Below are 21,588 nucleotides of genomic sequence, written 5' to 3'. Positions count from 1 at the left end.
GCAGTGTGAACTTCCATTTATTTAATCATGACAGATTTCTCTCTGATTTTAATAAGAGAACTAAAGTTTCCTGTTTCCAGCACCCGTTATTACCTGTGGTGTTACAGATGATTCGCAGATCACTACCAGGATATTTTACTTCTTTCCGTTTTTATTTCTTTTTTTGTAAAAAAAAGAAAAGAAAGAAAAGAAAAGAAAAGAAAAAGAAAAAGTGAAAGCCTAGATACAAATGATCATGAGTGTGCCCACGGAAAATGTGAGGAGGTATTTAAATTTTGAATACAGACCAAGACACCACAAAACGCCCCCAATGGAACTACTTCAATGTGTTTTTCTAATGACTTTATTTAGAAAAGCAATGACAGGGGGATTGTAAAAAACATAAAAGCAGTTTTTTGAGATATTTGTTGGACTTAATGAAATTCTCTCCACTAAATGTGAAATTTGGCTTGAAAAAAGTTATGGGCTATGTTATGTTTTTTTTGTTTTGTTTTTTTTACACACTGAGTAAATGTAATCAGACCACTGGATGAAGTGACCACATAAAGCTATCTACATGCAAAAGTCCCCACCAGACAGAAACCAAGCAGGACCTAAAAACAAGTGTAGTGTCAAAAGCCTCCGCCATTCGACTCAATAGGTCTGTGATCCTGAAGTAACCGAGGCCATGACGCAGACAAACGCAAGGCTCAGCTCCCCGCTTGGCTAAAACAAAGCATCTCCAGCCGCACTCACTGGCAGTCGATCGTAGATGAAGTAAATCTGTATCATATTTTAAACCCATTCCGGTTCTTAAACCGGCCTGCAAGAGACAGATAGGCCCTATCAAGAGCACCGTGGGGACATGGCACCGCCGCTCCACCAGACCTTATCACGCACCCCCCGCCTCTCCATTTACGCACTCCACAAGTTTTATTGGCTGCGACAAGTCCCGGCTATGATTGAGATTAAATTAATCGTAAACTGAAGAGCATTTTTATCGGCAAAGGAGGACACGAGGATTAGGGCTGTATCTGAGAGATGGAGCCACAGATAGGGACACATGAATATAAAACAAGCGATGAATGGGCTTCATTTGCGCAACATTACGTTCATTAAACCCACGGCCCTGGAAAACGCTGTTTTATGCACATAAACTTAACTTACTTAAAAAGAAATACAAGCGTTTTTTGAAGTAGTGTTTTTTTCTTTTTTCTTTTTTTTTAAGTGAGCTAAGGATGCAAACTTTACAGTCGCCAGTTACACTCCTTCGTAGCCCTTATACTTGCAGTTTTAATCACCACGAGAATATTTATAAGGGTTTGCAGTAAATACTCCAGCAAATCGTGTGTTAGAGACCTATCATCGTAATTGAACGGTATAGTGTTATAGGAGCAACAGACAAACAAGTCAATATTAATTAAATCTCCGTGAGTTTTCCATTAGAGCATGTTAAACAATGTAAATGAGAGCCATGTAAACAGATACAGAATTGTTCTAGCTGCAAACATATGTAGGCCAGAGGAGCGGCAGAAAAAAAAGAAAAAAAAAGATCTGGAAGTGCGAGTCTATCTGTTGCTCACTGGGGTCATTAACAGTGGGGGAGCTCTTGTTCGTGATCTGTCAACTCAAATATGGATCACAAGACAAAAGAACTTAGCGAGGAGTAATCTCTGTGTGTGATACTTACATGAGAGTAAACGAGAATGTGAGACAAGTGCGGCAACAATGGAGATTCACATGTTTTCCCCCCTTTCTTTTCGCTTCCTGGAGTCGATTTGCATTTATGTGGGGAAAAATACTGCGTCTGTCAAAAAAAAAAAAAAAAAAAAAAAAAAAAAAAAGGAAATAGAAAAGATTGGCATGAACGTCGACAACGTAAAGACGATTATTTTTGATCGCTTCCAGATTTGAAGTGCCTTTACAGGGAGAAAAGCAAAGCGGGTTCTCTTCTGAACAAAATACAATTGATTCGTGTTTGAACTGATGGTTGTTTGCGTCGCGATGATCCGCTTAGAGGTCAGAGTTGAACTTTCCCTTCGTTCTCAACTATAACATCATGTACAAATAAGTTAATGCAGACACTGTCAACGCAACTATAGGGGACCAGAGGAAGGAGGGGGCTATTAGACCGGAGTTGGCGGTGAGAAATACTTGCCCTGCCCCGTTTTTTCTCGGATTTCACCGGTTAACTGAACACAACTTTTCTATTGGTGTGTATTCATGCAGCAGCCAAAGAGCACCAGTTTTCCTATAGCCTCAGCCGCACGGCTGTCAGTGCAGGAATGAACGGGGCCTTTGGACTAAACTTTCTGTGCCTCCTTTCTTCAGTAGGTAAGAAGCAGGGCTCCCAGCATTCCTCTTGACCGAGTGGTAATTTATAGTTGTATGACCGTGACCTGCCATTCAGTATTTTAGACGGGGAACTACTGTTCTTTTTTTTTCCGGGGCTTTATGTGAAATATTAGCTGCAATTAGCCATCTCTGCAAAGGCCAAATGCTTTGAGTCTGCATTGATTACACGTTGTTTTTTCACCTTACCATCACAGTTCAACACAACTATCCTTCCAAACATTTTAATAGACAGATTACAAGAAATACCTATACATGTAAGCATTAATAAATGTGTTATGTAAGTACAATAAAAAACCAGCTAATTCAGTTGTATTGATATTAGGTTATAGGTGAATGAGATTGACGGTTTTATAATTTTGCGTGGTTAAAAGCAGGCAGGTCTGACGAGACATTTTAATATGGTGTAGTTTTGATAAAATGCGTCTGTGCACGAGGTGTGTAAATTGTGCTGATTTCACCAATGCCGGCGCCATGCACCTGCTGCTTGTTGCAAACTGATCGACCCCCAAACCTCATTACACACACACACACACACACACACACACACACACACACACACACACACACACACACACACACACACACACACACACACAGTTTCCTTCATGCAAGTCATTTATTACACGCACACACTTTTTAATTGAGAGCAACATTAAAAGGAAAAAAGTTTTTGAGCATTAAATTGTAAATTGGAGGTCACACAAGGTAGAAGCAATGATAAAAGGTCGTCGGTGAGTATACTGCCCACCCCCCACCCCCACCCCTTTCTTTCTTTTCTTTTCTTTTTTTAAATTTGAAGGCTACTGAGGGGCAGATGGGCTCATACTCTCTCTTTCACAGTCAGGTTGGGAGGAGTGAGTGTGCATGTGAGGCGAGGGGGTGTCAAGAAATACTCCAGTCTAATGCTTATTAGTGTGGACTTCTATAGCACAAGCCTCATCTTTTTAAAACAAGCATAACATGAAAGCAACCCAAATCTAGCTTACTCAAGCGAATATGAGCCCCCCACCCCTCTCGCGCGTGTATATACGCCCGGCACGTATGGAGCTGTTTGTATGTGCGTGTTGGGGTGGGGGCGCTGGGTGCAGGCTGTGATCTCTCGGCTTGTGCACACCGAGTGGACAGAGGGCTGAGCAGCTTAAATGGAGCCCCAGCACCTGTGTTTTCTACCGCCGTTCTCAGGCCTTCTTAGCATGGCACGGTACTACACGGCACTGATGCATGCAATGGGAAATGCGCCGTGAACGTACAGACATTATACACATCATGTGCCACAAATTAAAGAGGGGGGTGAGTTGGTTTATTTTGTCTTTCAGCACACCGAAGGGTTAAATTCCTCCTCATTCGTACTTGGTTAAAATCATAATAATGATAATACTGGATTTTTATTTTTTATTTTTGTTTCGCAAGAAACTTGTGAAACACACTCCCTCCCGTATGTACTCTCGGTCTTGGTACATTTCGGTGACACATCCCTCTTTACTCCCCCCCACCCCTTTCCTTCCATGAATTGGTGATTGTTCCCTGGTCTGATGCTGAAGGCTATTGTCTGTCAGCTGGAGCTCCTGCCCACTGGTCGGCCGCTGAAAGCACTGAATGAACCTGGACACAGACACCCGGTTCCGCTGTGCTTAGACACCTCATAGGCCGACACTCCCAACCTTTTCTTTAACCACTAAGGTTTTGGGATGGCAATGCATGAAAAAATATCTGTCCCTTTTAACCGTAAACGAGGTTCTATTTCGGCCTAATGCCACACAAGGCACTTTGCATCATAGGCTAAACTAAACGGTTTGTCTTTTTGACGCACATCTCTCAAAAGCTAATCAAAACAAAAACAATTCTGGCATGTGTTTTTGTTTAGTGCTCCAAAACCAGCAATGACGAGAAAGCAATTTAGTCAAAGGGACACTGTATATCTAAAAGCTGATATCTAAGTTAAAGATGCTGGGTCTACTCTGATGAGCTCAAAGTGTTTGGGGTATTTCTGACGAAATAAAGCTAAAAGAATAAAATGGTAACGCTGACCCGACTATACCGTGTCCTATATAACCTATATCTGTTTTTGAAACAGAGACATCAGCTCACAAGAGTCTGCGCAAAGAGGCTATAGTTATACAAATATATATTGAGCAATAAATGATTAGCATATGTGACTAATATGTGAAACACGATAAAAGCATCAGCTTTAGTAAAGCTTGCCCGCTGACACGCCTCCTTTTTGTGCCCATGTACCGAACAAAAGGTCGGGGATTGACTGATGCCTGGGTGTCCTTATCAATTTAACCTCCATTTACAAAGCTTTGGAAAGGTTTACCCTGGATGCCAACGACCCCCTCTCAAACAGCCGACCAGAGGAAAAGTCCATACTGTGAGTGGAAAGCGGTGGCCAGGAAGAGCTGAGCGGAGGGCCAAACGTGTTCCTTGACTGCCATCTAGAGGAATCGTGTGAAATAAAAAAAAATAAAATAAAACCCCAAGCTTTGGTTACCTTTTTGTCAAGCACCTCCAAAGAAGAAGAAAAAAGGCACCAAAATTCAAGGTTCTCTTGAATTTAAACAAAGTTTATCACAACTGCTGCAGTGCTTTATATAGAGACAGTCTAGATTTCTTTAAAATCTAGAATGCCTTAATTGTTGATGTAAATGTTGTGTTGGAATCTTTGATTGCCCAAGTTTGTATTAAAGCCACCAGAGTTCCAAGGAATTGTTGTAACAAGATGTCTCTTGTTACAACAATTTTATTATCAGTGTACATCAGAAAGGCAAACTGCCCCATCAGTGCACCTTCCTTGTGCTCTAGTTGATGTCATAGTAGGCATGAACATCCCTGCAGGCCAGTGAAGTCACATCATCCCCACACATAGTGTATATACACTGTACAGGATGCAGTCATTAAAGTTTAATAGCATGAAAGTCAAACAATGTTGGAACACTGCATTTAATGCTCAAGGATACGGATGCCAGGGACTGTAATGGAACCACCAATCCCTAGTTAATTTTTCAAAACTGATACCCAGAATTTTACAGAGACTGGCAAGGAGCCAAATGACTGACCAGTCTGTGAGAAATAGGGGAACTGGTAGTGGTGGTCACAGAGAAGGGAGAATAATGGTGTCCGCTGGAGCGAGGCCTTTTAGAGTTTAACTCCCCTATTGTGGAGAGCAGGAGCTGGGGGGTGGGGGGTGGACAGAAAGTATGCAACAGAGAAGGGTTCACTGTAAATGGACAGTGAAATGCTTACGGCAACCAGGCCTGAATCTGCCATTAAATCATTGCAAGAGGAGAAGGGCATCCCACCATGTTGCATGCCATAAGCAATCGCTTTCACTTTCCCATTTTGCACTCACTCATATATCCTAAAGCGGTTTCGGCTGGATTTCAAGTTGACGTGAGTGTATAAGCAACCTTTATCTGGGGTCACTAGAGTTGATTTATAGTTCAACCAGTTAGATGGAGATACATCCAACATTTATAGACATATTAGCAAATAGAGCCTGGAGGTAAAAAATGCACTTTGGATCAGTGGACTCTTAAAAGTTACCTTTTAAGAGCATGTACTTCGTCTATATCAGAGAGTCCATAGAATATTAATTGAAATGTGAATAAAAAAATGTAACATACATAAATTTAGGCAAACAAACAAAACTACATTCTGTTTTCAAATAATCTAACTACATACTGCATGACTGCATGTATACTTATCATTTTACACTCTCCACCTTCTGTAACACACATTGGGATTCCAGCTGAAAGGTTTTACTTGGTACAGATGCTCTTGGGGGGGGGGGGGGGGGGGGGGGGGGGAGATTAAGCATCTGCAAACAAAAACAAAAACAAAAAAGAAGAAATTAAATTTCATTTAAATTCCTGTTTCAAATTTATCCTTCACAGTTTATCATCTAAGAGAGCATTTAGTTAAGATGTTCGTGTAACATGAACCTTGCTTGTTAATAACTGGCTCATGTGGTAGAGGCCCTCAACTGAAGCTGGCTGTTTTGTTCGACCACTTTTTCTATTTTTAATAAGTTCCTGTACATGACTCGGTTGTGGAGCACCTTTAAAGCGCCCTTTTTAAAAATGGCCTCTGTCCTGAGGTGGCCTCCAAAACACATGCATTATTGATGCATACACCGGCCTTGTCCTCTGCACTCCCTTCACTCAGTCCAGTTCATCAAGCAACAGCAGCTGCATAGCTCCTATAAGAGACAGAGAGGAGGAAAAAAAACATGGCCAAGTGTTCAGAGCTCAGAGACCTAATGTATGTCTGTGGAGGTGGATGAAGCAGGAGCAGTTACAGTTCGAAACAGCAAAAACCCTTCACAAGTTCACATTTTTAAGGAAGTTCAGTGATTTTGGTTCAGCTAAAGAATGAACCAAAATCATTCATTCAAAAAACTATTTAAAATGACTGGGTATTGATCTGTCAACAGATATAGCAATATGCTCTCTTCTTTACTCCATCATCAAATATTTACCTTTAGTTTCTGTATCTTCTCTCTGTCTGCTTTTATGCACGCACACACACACACACACACACACACACACATGTGTGTATTTATATCCTTGTGGGGACATCTCATTGACACAATGCTTTCCCTAGCCCCTTACCCTAACCCTAACCATCAAAAATGAATGCCTAACCCTGACCCTTACCCTAAACCTAACCATAACCTAATTGTAACCCTGACACTAAAACCACATTTTGAGGCTCAAAAATGCCTTCAAACTCGTGGGGACCGGGATTTTGGTCCCCACAAGGGCTGTTTGTCCCCACAAGTATAGTAAACTACCAATTTTTGGTCCCCATGAAGATGTTAATACCCGTCCACACACACACACACACACACACACACACACACACACACACACACACACACACACACACACACACACACACACACACACACACACACACACAAAACCCCGTTCAGCTATCTTAGTGAGGACCTTCATTGACATAATGCTTTCCCTACCCCCTTACCCTAACCCTAACCATAACCTAATTGTAACCCTGACACTAAAACCACATTTTGAGCCTCAAAAAATGAAAATGCCTTCAAATTTGTGAGGACCAGGTTGTGTGTCCTCACAAGTGACTGTTGGTTCTCGCAAGTATAGTAGAATGCAGATTTCGGTCCTCACAAAGATAGCTAGACAGGAACACACACACACACACACACACACACACACATGCATGCACATGCACACACACATTTGCAAACAGCATCAGAACTGAACGTGAACAGTTGGAGAAAATCGAGTGAGGCCAAAGGGAGAGGCTGAGAGCCATGTAAATGGTCAATTGGCTTAACCCAGTGGTGTCTGTTCTTGGTGTGACAGTGTCAGTGGGCGATGCGCAAATGTGCACTCTTCTGATTTCCCTGATGTAATCCTCTCTAGCATTTTGGTTAGCCCCCAGGGAAGAGAGATGTGTGAGATGTTTGATAGTGTTTGCTCTGGGATTAAGATAGCACTTCCTCACATTCATTCATTCATTCAAATGTGAATGAGTGAGAAAAAAAAATATATACACACCATCTTCTATGAGTGCATCAGCGTCTTGTAACTTTATATATTTGCTAGCTGTCTCATTATGTTATACTGCCATCTAGTGATTCATCCACCAGAAAAAACATTCTTGTTAAGTGGAGTGAAAACTCTAAACTGCTTCCATTTGCATTACTGGGAACATTCATGAAGTTGCCCGGAGGGATTCTTTGCCTGGGAATAGCTTTATAAGGGAGCTGCATGATCTTTCCTATTTCAGCATGCAACACTGGCGCATGTCTTGTAGCAGTCAGATTTCCATTCAGCTTCATCATACCCCTGACAAAAACAAGCAAACAGGAAAAATACTTCCGAAAACATTTAAAGTGTTATATGTTGATTTTGTTACATAAACTGTTCTTTCCTTTGGTTGAGTGTAAGGAAGTGGAAGTATATTTTTTTTTAAATCTTAAACTCAAATTGCCATGAAACCAGATTTTATTATGGGGAGTTAATGTATGGGCGGGATAGGTTCAATCAATATATTTTGCAAATAGCAGTATTAGAGTCAGTTTGTGACCTCATAAAGCCAAAGCTTATGGCTGTTGCTGCAATTGTTAGTTGGCATCCATGTACCATGTAATCACATGGTGATATCTACAGTAGGATGTCCTGTTTCCCTTTCCTGGTTTGGATTTAAATGGACCTGTGGGAATAAGATAGGAATGAGATGCTCCAGATTAGCTGTTGTATGGATATGAGTCATTATGCAGACAATGAATTGCTACGAGATGCCAACTTTAACCACAAGGTGTCATCATGAGCTCGCTCCTTTTATTCATGAGATGACAATTGTAGATAAACCATGGGATGGAAACAAAAAGTATTAAATGATCCAGCACACTTTCACTAAAAATGTATCACATGTAAAGCTTTCCACCATCAAACTTTATGCATTTACTTCAAAGCACATGCAGCATTTCTTGCGGTCTATTCAAGCTGCTAATGGCATTCATGGCTTCCAGATCCATTCCAGTAGTTACACGTGTGTGTGTGTCAAGTCAAGTGTGCAATAAATTACAAATGATGTATACAGAAGCTTTAAGGTCACTGACACATACCCCCCATCTACGTCTACCTCTTATTGTGTAGTGAAATTATACCCGTGGCATGTTTTCTGCATTTCGCACTACAAAATTGCTTTGACTGAAACCCAGGGACGTTTGAAGTGCAGCAGAGGAGCTAATCAAGCAGCAAGTTAACGGCAACAAAGCAAAAACGACTTCAAGCAGCTGCCACTGCTGTGGGTGAGGGAAAAAAATCACAACAAGATGAGTCCACAGCTCGGGGACCAGTCTAGTGTAAGTTATTAGGAAGAACTGGGCAGATGGGGAAGAGAGTGGAGAGATGAGAAACAAGGGGAAGGCTAAATAGAGAATCAGAAAGCTGTAGTTCTATGTCTTCCTCCGTTTTTTGTACAGACATGTGGATTTGAAAACCATTGTTCTACCAGTCAAAATGTGCCTGTCATTGTGAAGCATCACCCCTTACTATTACATTGCCCATGTTTCAAAATAACTCTAAGTTATCACAAAACAGTGTATCTCTGTGCAGCAGTAAGACACCACGCCCATGAGCTCAATCTGTTTAACTTAACCTAAAAGTAAACGTCACACTTGGGCTCTAGTTACATATTAGCTGCATAGCATGCTTGAAAATATATTCTAAAAAAAGTTCAATATAGCCACAAATAAATAGGCTTAGTAAAAAAACAAACAAACATATTATTGAAATGTGTAGTTAACTACAGGTATCATTGTAAAACTACTGTTGGTCATTCATGCTGTCTTAATCATGTTTGTCTTAATGTTTGCTTTGCAATACTCATGCAACTTTTGGTTTCCTGTGTGTTTGACAGTTATGCAAAATAGGGCAAACGATACTTACTTTTCCTACTCTGTGCAAACACAGTTGGATGGATGAATGATTTCACCTGTCGACCTTGATGAAGACGTGTCATTGTTTTCACAGTTTTCACCTAACTGTTAGTTATTATTAATATCTATTATTATTTATTTTTATATCATGCTAGGTACTTTGTTAGGAGTACCCAGTACTCCTCATTTTGCTGTTATGCTTTTACCTGCTTATTGCGCTTCAGCCCATCTGCTGGAGTATCCAGGTTGCGCACTGGTTTTATGGTCTATTATGTTGATCAGTATGCGGTTACACATACTGATCGCTAGGTGGCAGCAGCGGTCATGATTTCCAGGCCTTTTGCTCCAGTCGTTTCCCCTAAATTTTGAAGAGAGCCAAATAGTTATCCTTCATCACTTCTGTTCTGAGGTTTTGTTACTCTTCCGACAAATCTGCACAGTACTGAGTGGAGTGAATCTGTGGCAATGAGTGTTTTAGTGAAACTTTGAGAAGCTCCCCTTCTCTGGTGCATGGAAGACATATTAGAAGCAACAAGCTGTCTTTTGTTTTTTCTTCTTTCTCTCTTCTTTGTAACCATGCTTAAGTTTGTGATTACATTTACAGAAATGATATGAAGTAAGAGCATGGAAAGTAGCCACAGTGTAATCGTTAAACTAATATTAAAACTATAACCTACAAATTACATGCTATAATGTACTGTGCACCATTACTCATATGCAAATTGTTTTTAGCAGTTTCTGAAAAGTTCCTTCATATTTCTGCACAGTGCCAACATCAAAGCATGTTCATGCATACTGTAAGGTGAGTCAACAGTCTGGCAGGTTGAACCCGTTACTGTGTTTCATTGGAAACAGACAAACCTGCACTGTACACACTTAGACATACAGGTCTAGTGTGCACAATCAACACTAATACTGACTGATCGAAATTAGAAGGAAGTTCCTGCTCCTGACTTGGAACAGACAGACTCTGAGCAGGATATGAATAAGTTGCACAACCTTTAATCCCTTAAAGCAACAAATAGTTTTTTGAACAAAGCATAACATTGTTCCCGTGTCAAGACCCATCTTCACTTCTTTCACTCACTCATTTTTGTGTTAGTTGTCATCCTTTTCTGTGCAATATTCAGGAAAACATGATTCAAATTACAGCAAATTGGGCAATGTACAAAATTCAGTTAAAATACACCAACAAAAAGAAAACTAACAATCATTTTTACTTTTAAAAATTGGACTATCTTGTCAGCCAGATTATCTTATGATATGTGCAACCCACATTCATGCTGGTAAAGTTCAAAGCTACTGAAGTCAGATCATTTATTTAAGTTGATACAAAGTTCTCTCAGTATGGCAATTGTCTTACGGTTAGCTGTCTGATGAGACCGAATACACTAGAATAATATGCAGAATTTGTCCTATACTGATGTCTTGGCCATTCATAACAGTTACATAAAGTAAACAAAGCAATGTATAAGAAAGTCTTCAACTTTGTACCATTAAAATTTAGTGATCATATGCATCATAATGATGAGAACGGCTATCTAAAATCAGAGTGTACTAATGGACTTGGCAGTATAGCCTGCATCTACCCACAGAAGTTCTCATCTCACAAATGTAAATGTATTTTAAATTTAAATGAATAATGAACAAAAGTACCATTTAATTATTACTGGACTAAAAAAGACACACACAGGTTTGATCATAATACAAGCTGGTTACTACTAACAAAACAGAAAAGCTGGGCTGTGATTAATGAACTTGTTTTACTATAATTTATCTGTGTCACCATGCACTGCTAGCTGATATAACATCAAGTAAAAAGGCTAGATAGGCTGAACGTAAAACACAGCACACTATGAAAATCTTGTGCATGATTTAACCTGCCCTTTGGCGTTCAGAGTGAACACCCAGTGAAAGCATAAAGAATGGTGCTGTTAATCTTTTAGCTGGACAGATTTAATGGAATGGTGTCAAGTGACAATAGCTGGAAAAGCTATCGGAGTGAACCTAATGCGATCAGAATAGCCTGTGTCTGTCCTCTATCTTGGAATTTACAGTAGGGGCAAAAAGCCCAGGTGAGCCTTCTTTAACCCTGTAGTGTACACACTCATATACATTAGTACTACAACCGTTTCCTCTGTCTCAGTGAAACAAAGAGACTGAAACCTCCTAAAATAAGTTCTTTTAGTTTTCAAACCAACTCTTTAAATCATGTCCTCTGTGCATAACTGGTTTATGACATGTTACTTAATGCATTAGTGGTGACTCGTGTGTAATTGCACAATAATCAACAACATAATCAACAACATAGTGAAATATTGCCCTTACGCTTTCTTAGAAATCTACATTAAACAGGAATCCTGTAGTGCTTTAAAACCCATTGTACTGTATATCTTTTGGAAGTGCTGAAAAGGGGATTTAAGGTATAGTGTTCCTGTTTTCACTTTGTACCGTTTAATTGTGTGTTACTGAAGTGAAAAAGTGTAGTGGTTTACTCTAACTGAACTTTATTTCCTGATATGCCTCTCCTTGTCTCAGGTCTCAGGATGGAAGTCAGGACTCGGTCTGCCAGGTGACCTTTTACTTGAGCAAAAGGCACCCGCAGTGCGCTTATGTGTGTGTGAGAGCGTGTGTTTTGTAACAGTACGCGTCCAGCACACAGGGAGTGCATTAATGCTCGTACTCCCCTCGCCATGTCTCTCTCTTTCTCGTTTTTGACCGTAACTCTACACCGCGCACCCCGCCGTCCCCCTCCTCCTCCTCACTCCCCAGACCCCCTACAGTTTTATCCTGTTTTATGGGACACACCTGATACACCAAAAATGCATAATGGCTGAGGAGAAGGTGAAATCAATGGGTTCATCAATAATGTTAACACTGCGATGAGCTCAAAGTGCTGTAAACTAAAAGAGAAAAATAGCTAAACAAAACACAAAGATGCATTCTAAAACAAAGTATATCAAATGGTCTCACTCTATCAGTGTTGATGGGGTTTTTTGTACTAGTATTTATTCAGCATTTATTCCAAAGTCCAAATATGCTTTTCAGTATTTTAGAAGTTATAGATAGTTTCACAACACAAAATAATGTATTCAGCCAAACTAATTATAATCCCAAATATGCATTGCATTTTTTTTCGCAAATGCTCCTACATATTAATCATTACCAACATCAGAAATAGTTAAAATCTTCGCATTTTGATTTTGTTGCAACTAGTCATGTTTATTTTGGGTAAGGAATGAAGAAGGAGGACGTTTTTATACAAACCACCACCACACTGACGATGAACTTTAATCTCTGTGTCCTACCTGGGCAAGTATTCTAAAAACAATTTATGCCAGTAAGTATCTCAGATTCTATCAATATCAATGTTATATTTAAAAGAAGGCCAAAACTTCCCTCATTCATAAAACATTGGAGATTTATTTTAAATATAATACCAGTTATGCAATTTAAAAATATTTTAATAAAATAACAAAGATTTCTTTGGGAATGATTTATGTTGACATCCATATCATTTTTAAATGCCGACAAATAATATTCAGGCCATGCATTATATTTATACTTAAAACACAAAATCGTTTGGTAAAACTTATCAAAGGTGAAGGATAATGTTTCTATTTTTCTTTTTTTTTCCAGCTTCTCCTCTTCCTGACAGTGACACATGTTTGCATTCATTTTTTAATGGTGGTTTTCAGATTATGAAAGAGGAATTTCATTCTGAAATATGTTCTTCCCATTCCACATGACTCTTTTGTGTGCACTGATGAACAGTCTGATGTCATCTATAACAAGAAGAGAGGGAAGGGTATGTCCTCTTCTCTAACTATTAACTGAGTCTGACAGTTTAGATCCAGTAAAGTTACTTTCGGCTCTTGTCCTATTCAGAAAGCGCCACCTCAGCAGGTAGTGCAGTATATTTTATTTGACATATTTTTACTTAGGATGTCCTTCCTTATGTAACCACCGAGGGATTTGTGTCTCCTCAGGATCAATAAAGGGATCATTTACTTGTTAGATGTGAACCATATGGTGTACACTATGTATCCACTAAAAATATATATACTAAACTCAATCAAAAAGACTAGACCCTGAAAAGAATACAGACCTGTATGCAAAATGTAATAATAACTTTTAATGATTATGACTTCATTCAAAACATATGGATGCTTAAAGATTTAACTTTTTTTTCTTGTTTCTGTGCATATTAGAAGAAAGATGTAATTGTGTATGCAATTGATATTTCTTTCTGCTGTCTGATTTAGACTCCACATTACAGTGGCAGTGTATCAGTGATGTAAAACCCAGCTGTCTAACACACTTGTTAGGACAGCTACCAACCGTTGCAGTCAACAAGTGGGGTGAATTATTAACTGGTTACATTAATGCGATCCTTTGTTTCAATATATTAGTTCTGTATTTTGTCTTCCTCATAGCCACACAAACACTTTCAAATTGCCAACAAAATCAAAGGGTCATCATTTGCTGCACATTTTGTCCGTAATTTTTTTGAGGGTCATTTTAAAAGTGCTCATGACTCAGAGGACCTGAGTCTAAGCCTATCTGCTCTGCTGAAGTTTCCTTGAGCAACAACAGTGAATCCCTTCCAGCTCTGAGGCTGCTGCCATAAAAGTTTGACCTCTGACCTCCCTGAAGGGGGTCTAAGTGAAAAGAGAATTTCCCCACTGGGGCCAATAACGTGTCACATTATAACCACCGTTTCTGTAGCTGACATTTCTATTAAGTGTGTTAACATCACTTAACAAAAGGTTCCGGATTAAATGTGTATTGAAAGAAACCTTTTATATTCAGATATGGTGAAGTATGTGGATTAAATAGGTTTGATTAACTCATCCACAGAGAAGAGACAGAAATGCAGAACAAAAATCTAAATCTTAAAGCTTCTGTTTTTTTATAGTAACAAAATACATTTTCGCAGTATTTAATTACAACTCATACAATAATAATTCAGCGGTTTTATCTTCTCAATAGTTTGGTAATACACGAGCAGAACATCTTTATCGCGTGTTTATCTGAAGGATATTTCTTTAAAAAATCTCAGTCGATGATGAATTTTGAAAGAAATCGTCACTCAAAGTCCTAAATGACGACAGCGCTTCTTCTCAGATTGCTGAAAATGTAATGGAAATGTATCCTCCTAATCTGCGCTATAAAATAATAGACAAACCGCCTGTAAACCGAGCAAAACATAAAAATCTACAGGTGGAGATGATATATTTTTAATGAAACTCTTAGTTATTTTAAAGAGTGTGACAGCATCAAGAACAATCAGTGCGTATTGATTAATAGGGTAACGCGTTGTTTTTTGCGCCGTTACTTATTTTTGTGATATTATAGGTAAAGGACGGCTCGAATACAGAGCTGATAAATCAGTTTTTAAAAAGAGAAAATAACTTTTTCAATTTTAGTTTAACAGCTGAGAAACTTTCAAATCAGACTGTTTCATTCGAAAATTGAAAACAAAATCAGTGCTGTTTTATATCGCACAGTTAGTGAAAGTTGTGGAAAAGAGTTAAAAAATATATAAACATATAAACAATGATTATAATAAATAAATAATCGCTACTAAGTATTTAATGTTTAATACAAAGTCTGCGGTTTTTAACACCAAAGAGTCCGTATTTTGGCTTTTCTGTTTTTTACTTCTTGTTTTAATCGAGAAAACCAAACTGAATAAATAAAACTCACCACCCTATTCGCTAAATCGGGCAAAACGCGTGTGTAAAATGCCTTTTGCGCTAATGACAGTGCGCAGATGCAATAATAACAACTAAAACTGATCTCAGGTCAGAACAGCTCTGCTTAGTACAAGCCTTTTGCTGTGAAAGTGCATGGATGTGATCTTTACGAGGCCAAGACTCAGCATTCTCTCCTGATTGTTTCATGATTTTGGTCTTGGGGCAAAGTGGCATTCGCTTCTATTTTACGGCGTTGTTTGCGTGGTGAATTGACAGGCGATTAAATACCCTACAGATGAAGAAACCAGGACAAGATACATCTGTCTAACAGTTTTTCATCTCTCATCTGTTGCTTTGGAGGGTCTTTACCCCCATAAGCCAGCCTAGCAGAATCAAGTCAGTGCGCCTCGTGAGGCGTTTTCTTCAATGCTGGCAGATTTTTCATCTTCTATCAACCCCCCCCCCCCCCCCCCCCCCCAAACAAAAAAAAAAAAAACGTTTAATAGCCTCCACTTCCCGGGCACACATGGCGCACTCATAATACCAGTTCAAGTTCACATTTCAAGCCTTATGGGAAACAAGAGAGTGAAAGAACGAGGAGACGAAAATCACAGCTCTTTGTAGGGTTGTAGGGTTGGTTTGGTGAAAGGCCAAACATTCAGTGTTATGTCTCCTCAAAAGCCGCTGTTTTGGGCTTGTTGTGAATAGACCCATGTGTACTTAAATCCTCGTTAATTACAACCTGTGGGCTTTGTGTTGAATATGTAATTGACCTTCAGGCGCAGGAAGCTGTTCCCAGGAAGGTGCGACCGATCTTTCACATTTACAGACAGTTCGCGGACTCTCTGAGAGCACTTCTCATATTTGCACTCCCATTAGAGCCACCTGGGTCTACAGGATAACTTATTAACGAATAAAAGAGTGTTTCGCCCTTGTTTCAAATATAAAAAAAAAATGTTTGCAACCCATTAACATGTGAACCAAAACACCCACTTAACTATGAACTATATGCTGGCATCGTTTTTTGTTTTTTTTTGTTTTTTTAAATGCGAGTAATATTGTAAAATAATATTATAGTATATCAGGCATAATGTGTAACATTTATCAATATAAACACGCAATATGTAAGAAAATTATGAAACTATAAGCTACTGTTATATTCTAATATGAAGATACAGAAGACACCAGAAAATACACCGAGCACGCGCCGGCCTGTCGAAACCTGAAATAGGGGAGGTACTAAAGCCTCATAATGGAAATGTGGAAAGCAGAAAAGATGTTTTTTTAGGTTTATTCTGCACGAACTGATCAGGCAGCAGAGGGGAGGAGGGGGCGGGAGGGAGGCTGGAGGTGTTGCGCGGCTGAAGCTGTTCAAACAAAGTGTCTTCTTTCAGCGGTCGTTTCCAGTTCTGTTTTTTCCCTACTCCAAACACTACGGTACTTTTGTTCTCCCGGACTGAGCGCGGAAAGATAAGGTGTCATCACTCGAACGTCAGGGTTCCCAGTTGGAGAAGCACGTCTAAATTTCGCCCAGCTTTGCCTGCCATGGCCACATGCCACATGCTTCGAGTGTTGTTTTTTACAAAACATTGGACTGCGTGTGGAGCTTTTCTTAAAAAGAAAAAAAAATCGGCAATAATCGCTTGGATGAACTTTGACCTCATGTCCTTAAAATCGAAAAATCTATCTATCTATCTATCTATCTATCTATCTATCTATCTATCTATCTATCTATCTATCTGTTTTTTAAAACTGCAACCGTGGGAAGCAACAGATGCCGCTTTGCATTTTCCCCCTTTAAGGTTCCCTCGCAGCGTTTATGATTAGAAGAGAGATAATCCCGGGATATCGACCCGACAGTCTGCCCACACATAGAACACAATATCCCCTTTCTTGCAGGAGATATATGTGTCAGAGGCTAACAGCTTTTGATTTTCAGTAATGCTATCCGATCATGTATTTTCCTAACGTTGGGAAGTGGTGGCTCAGAGCACATTTAAAAAGCCAGAGGAAATAAGGCTGAATACATGGTTTGTGCGTTGTTCTGCATTTAAAATTACATAAATGAGCTGGAGGGAAAAATGTCTAAGTATCCTCAACTGAAACTACAAATTATCATAAATCATAAATACTATCGTTCAAGCAATATTTCTGTAACACTGTAAATATCGACGTTTACCTGCAGATTCTCTAAAAATGTTTCTTAAAGTTTTATATATTTTGTCCTCCAGCTTATATGGTTTTATAATATTATAAGGAGGTGACCCGTAAGAGACAAAAAATGCCAAGAAAATGTCAAGAATCATTCAGAATCAAAGAAATTCTCGACTTTATTCCACGTGTTTCTTTTTTTTTTTATTGTAAAGGGTATATGAAACTATAGGTGAATCGTTTTATGTTTCATCATTTATCGCAGAGTTTACATGCAGTCTCTCCCCAAATTAAAATGCAAATAATTATAACAATAATATCAAGGGGTTAGAATATTTTATCTTATCACGGCCCCTATGAGACACGTTTAACTGGCATACTCCATCAGCCCACCCTCCCCCAAACAAACAAACAAACAAACAAAAGTAACCGTTTATGGCTCTCTTTAAAAACCCCATGTAAACAGAAAGGCGATGGGTACCCTTAACTTTGTGCCCATAGAGTCTGGTGATAAAGGTTAATCTAAACCCCTAAAATAACAACTGTAGGCTAATAGTAACAAGAATTAAGACACTTTATTGTTATTGTTTTCAACAATATAACATATTACGTTTTTACATTCCGGTAAAGTTTTCTTCCTTCCTTCCTTCTTTTCTTCTGTTCTTTCTTTTTATCAATTTTTTTATCCCCAGCCCTGCAGCAAAACAAGCCATCTCAAAAAACTACTACTTTTACTTACTTTTTCCAAATTATATTTTCCTCAAGCGAATTAACGGGGGAAAAAAGTTCGGTAGGGTCCTGTTTAAGTATATTTGGAAAGTTCTTAAGTGCTCTGCTCTGAACTCTTGATTCTAGAAAATCCCCGAAACAAGGGCTCGTTCAGTTTGGGGATAAGAGGTGTTGCGCTCACTGGCAGGTTTTCCCTTCTCCACTTGTTGAAAAAGATTTTAAAGGTTGAATATGAGACTAAATGATTTGTTACGGTGGCTGTTTTCGCAGTGTTCCAGTCTGTCTGCCTTGCACCGTGCCGCAAGTGCTTGAAGCTTAACTCACACCACCTCGTAAATTATTTTCCTCAAAAAATGGCGCTCTCCGTCTCCCTTCAGTGACGGCTTTTAAGAGCCGAGGTCCACTAGATTAGAAGACATAGGGTTCAGTATGGTGTCATGATGCAATGAGTGGTGATGGTGCATCGAGTCTGGGCCGCTGGGTACCGGGATTGCGCTGGGTCCCGGCGGGGGCGCAAGGCCATGCAGGGACGGTAAACCGGGGTTTGCGCCGAGGAGCTGAGCCGGACTCGGAGACGTGTGATCCGGAGTCCCAGAAGGTGTTTTATCGTCGTCCGAGCTCCCCAAAATAGTTTTATTTCCATTAATAGAAGAAGTCAATGGGTTGTGACTGTTGCTGTTAGAGTTCTCGTTGTTTTCTCTGCGAACAGAAACCAAAGTCACACATCAGTTTGGTACAAATGCGGAATTACAACACATCTGCGAAAAAGTGCATAATAACCAGGAAGATTTAGGTTTACTGAAATTTTCATATCTCGGAGTAAAACCTACAGGAACAAAGACACCAGCTAATTGTAGCTTAACATGTTTAACGTTGCATTAAAAATATGAACATGAACACACACTTGAATTAAAGTGGCACACACAATTCTGTTGTGTTTACTAGAATATTTATTGGGTTGTGACACTTTTACAACAGCCATAATAATCTCATTAATGTATCAGTTCTTAGTCTGGTTATTTATTAATGTTCACACGAGAATACGTTGAGGCACGTGTGCCCAGATGCAATCACTAAGCCAGCAAAAATAATTAGAGGCTCAATTCACTACAGAAGCGCTATGTTAAATATCAGTAGTAGAGAGTGACCGGAAGATAATAAATCCATCTGACTACTGAACTTGCATGAAACTTTTAGAGCAAGTTAATTTAACCATAGTGACCTGTGGAGAAGCTCAACCTGAGCAAGTCCTCGGCCACTCGAGGAGAGCTTGTCCACAGCTCTAAATAAATGACAGGCCTAATCATTCTGAAACGCGTACGTACTGCGTATGGCATAGTTCATAGGTTTGCAGTGAGGCTTTTCTCAGTGGGAAGACATGATTTACGTGGAGCTTTCAGCCCGAATTAGTGGCCAGGGGGTGAAAGAAGACACCGACCCAGTGAACACCTGACAAAAACACATCTCCCACACCTCTCTACATGCCTGACTGTATAATTTCCAAACTCTGAAATGTGCAAACGACTCATAATGAAATGTCAGCCTGGCTGATATGAAGGCCAGACAACAAGCCACATCAATTACACCGCAAAACATCTTTCATACGTGTTCTGATATGTTTCCTTGCATATACCATGTGTTCATCCAGTGTCTGTCATTCACAGTAGTCTGCATATATTTCTTCTCTGATCTTAACGTGAAAGTCAAGTTTCATGTTATAATCAGTGTGGTTACTAAAACATAAAAGTGGGGTAAAAGCAACTTTTATAACCTTGTAATTTACCTGACAACACGTCTTTCATTTCGTGCGTTTCAACTTTTAACAGGGGCTTATACAGTTATCACAGAAATACACACAGTGCAACTTTAGTTTGTGGCGATTGAATAAGATCTGAGAATATGTCCATGCTATCTAAGTCAAATAAATTTCCAGATGTAGGTCAGAAATTTATTTTTGCGTACAGAGTCAGCAGTGGCAGTCCGTGACTCAGCAACAGTTTGGAACTACCTCCTATGCTGTGCTTGATGTGACAATGATTAAAAAAAATAAGATAATCTAATCTGAGATTAGCGTCTGTTTTAAGAAGTAAATATACTCCTACCTTTCCTTTGCCTCAGCCGCTCGATCTCTTTGCCGTCGGTTTTTGAACCAGTTGCTGACTTGCGTGGTCGTGAGTCCCGTGGCCTCGGCCAGCTCTCTTTTCTCCCGTGGGGATGGATAAGGGTTGTGGGTGTACCACTCTCGGAGGATACTCCTGCTCTTCTCTTTGAAGCAATAGCTCGTCTCCTCTCCGTCCCAGATAGAGCGGGGCAGGGGGAACTTTCTCCGGACGCGGTACTTCCCTACGGCGCCGAGCGGACGGCCTCTCAGCTTCTCTGCCTCGATGTAGTGCGCTTTGAGCCACAGCTGCTGCAGCTTCGGGTGGTTGTGCGGCGAAAACTGGTGGCTCTCCAGGATCTTGTAGAGCTCTCGGAAGTTCCCCCGATGAAAAGCAACTACGGCTTTCGCTTTGAGAACACTCTCATTTTTGTGGAGGTGCTCGCACGCCGGGAGGGACCACAGAAAGCGCCCAAGACGCTCGATGTTCCCCCCTTGCTGGAGGACTTCGCAGACACAAGCCACTTGTTCTTGCGTAAAACCAAACGTCGGAAGCATGGACATGGCGACAAGTAAACCAATACAGATTATATTGTACCTCACTTCCACGTCTCTCCTCTCAGTGTCTCATTAAATCAAAACGCATTAAGTCCATAAGCGGCAAAAAGTCCCCAAAAGAGTTACCTAAAACGTAAAAGTGCCCAAGGTTAGGCAAAGTCCAACTGCGTATTATGGAATAAGCTCAAGTCCGTTCAGCCATGCGAAACCCCAGGCGACTATTCTCCATAAAGTTGCTAAGAAAGAAAGTTGCTACTCCTTCCACCGTCCTCCACCTTTTCTATGCCGTTTCAACATAAACTACTCCCGGAGACCGGACTCGCTGGCTCGTTTTAATAATATTATTCTAAGCTGGCAAGACAAGCGATTATATGAACTCTGATTGGTCGGTTATCTGACCCACGGATGGTGAGGATAAGACAATAGCCTTAGTCAAATTATTTGCCATGGTTACGCTGTCACTCAAAGTAACCCGATATGCTTTGAGGTGGCTCCCTGGCAAAATCAACCTGATTGTTCCCTTCACGACCAGCCCGCCTACCAATAGAAGAATTGCTCAGATTTTTCCTTCTAAAACACTTTTTTCTTCCCCT

General features: G+C 40.0%; 1 protein-coding gene across 1 annotated transcript; it reads right to left on the bottom strand.

Annotated features, from left to right (window-relative positions):
* Positions 1–18,240: 18,240 nt before the first annotated feature.
* On the bottom strand, positions 18,241–21,001 carry six2a (SIX homeobox 2a). Its single transcript, XM_063491730.1, has 2 exons — positions 20,442–21,001; positions 18,241–19,038 (listed from the first exon to the last, which is right to left on the bottom strand). Exons 1-2 carry the CDS (start codon positions 20,999–21,001, stop codon positions 18,726–18,728), a joined length of 873 nt encoding a protein of 290 aa, XP_063347800.1. The 3' UTR covers positions 18,241–18,725.
* Positions 21,002–21,588: the final 587 nt, after the last annotated feature.

The sequence above is a fragment of the Pelmatolapia mariae genome, linkage group LG13, assembly GCF_036321145.2.
Source record: "Pelmatolapia mariae isolate MD_Pm_ZW linkage group LG13, Pm_UMD_F_2, whole genome shotgun sequence".
Taxonomy (NCBI): domain Eukaryota; kingdom Metazoa; phylum Chordata; class Actinopteri; order Cichliformes; family Cichlidae; genus Pelmatolapia; species Pelmatolapia mariae.
Note: the sequence above shows the minus strand (reverse complement) of the source record. Positions and strands in the feature narration are given on the sequence as shown.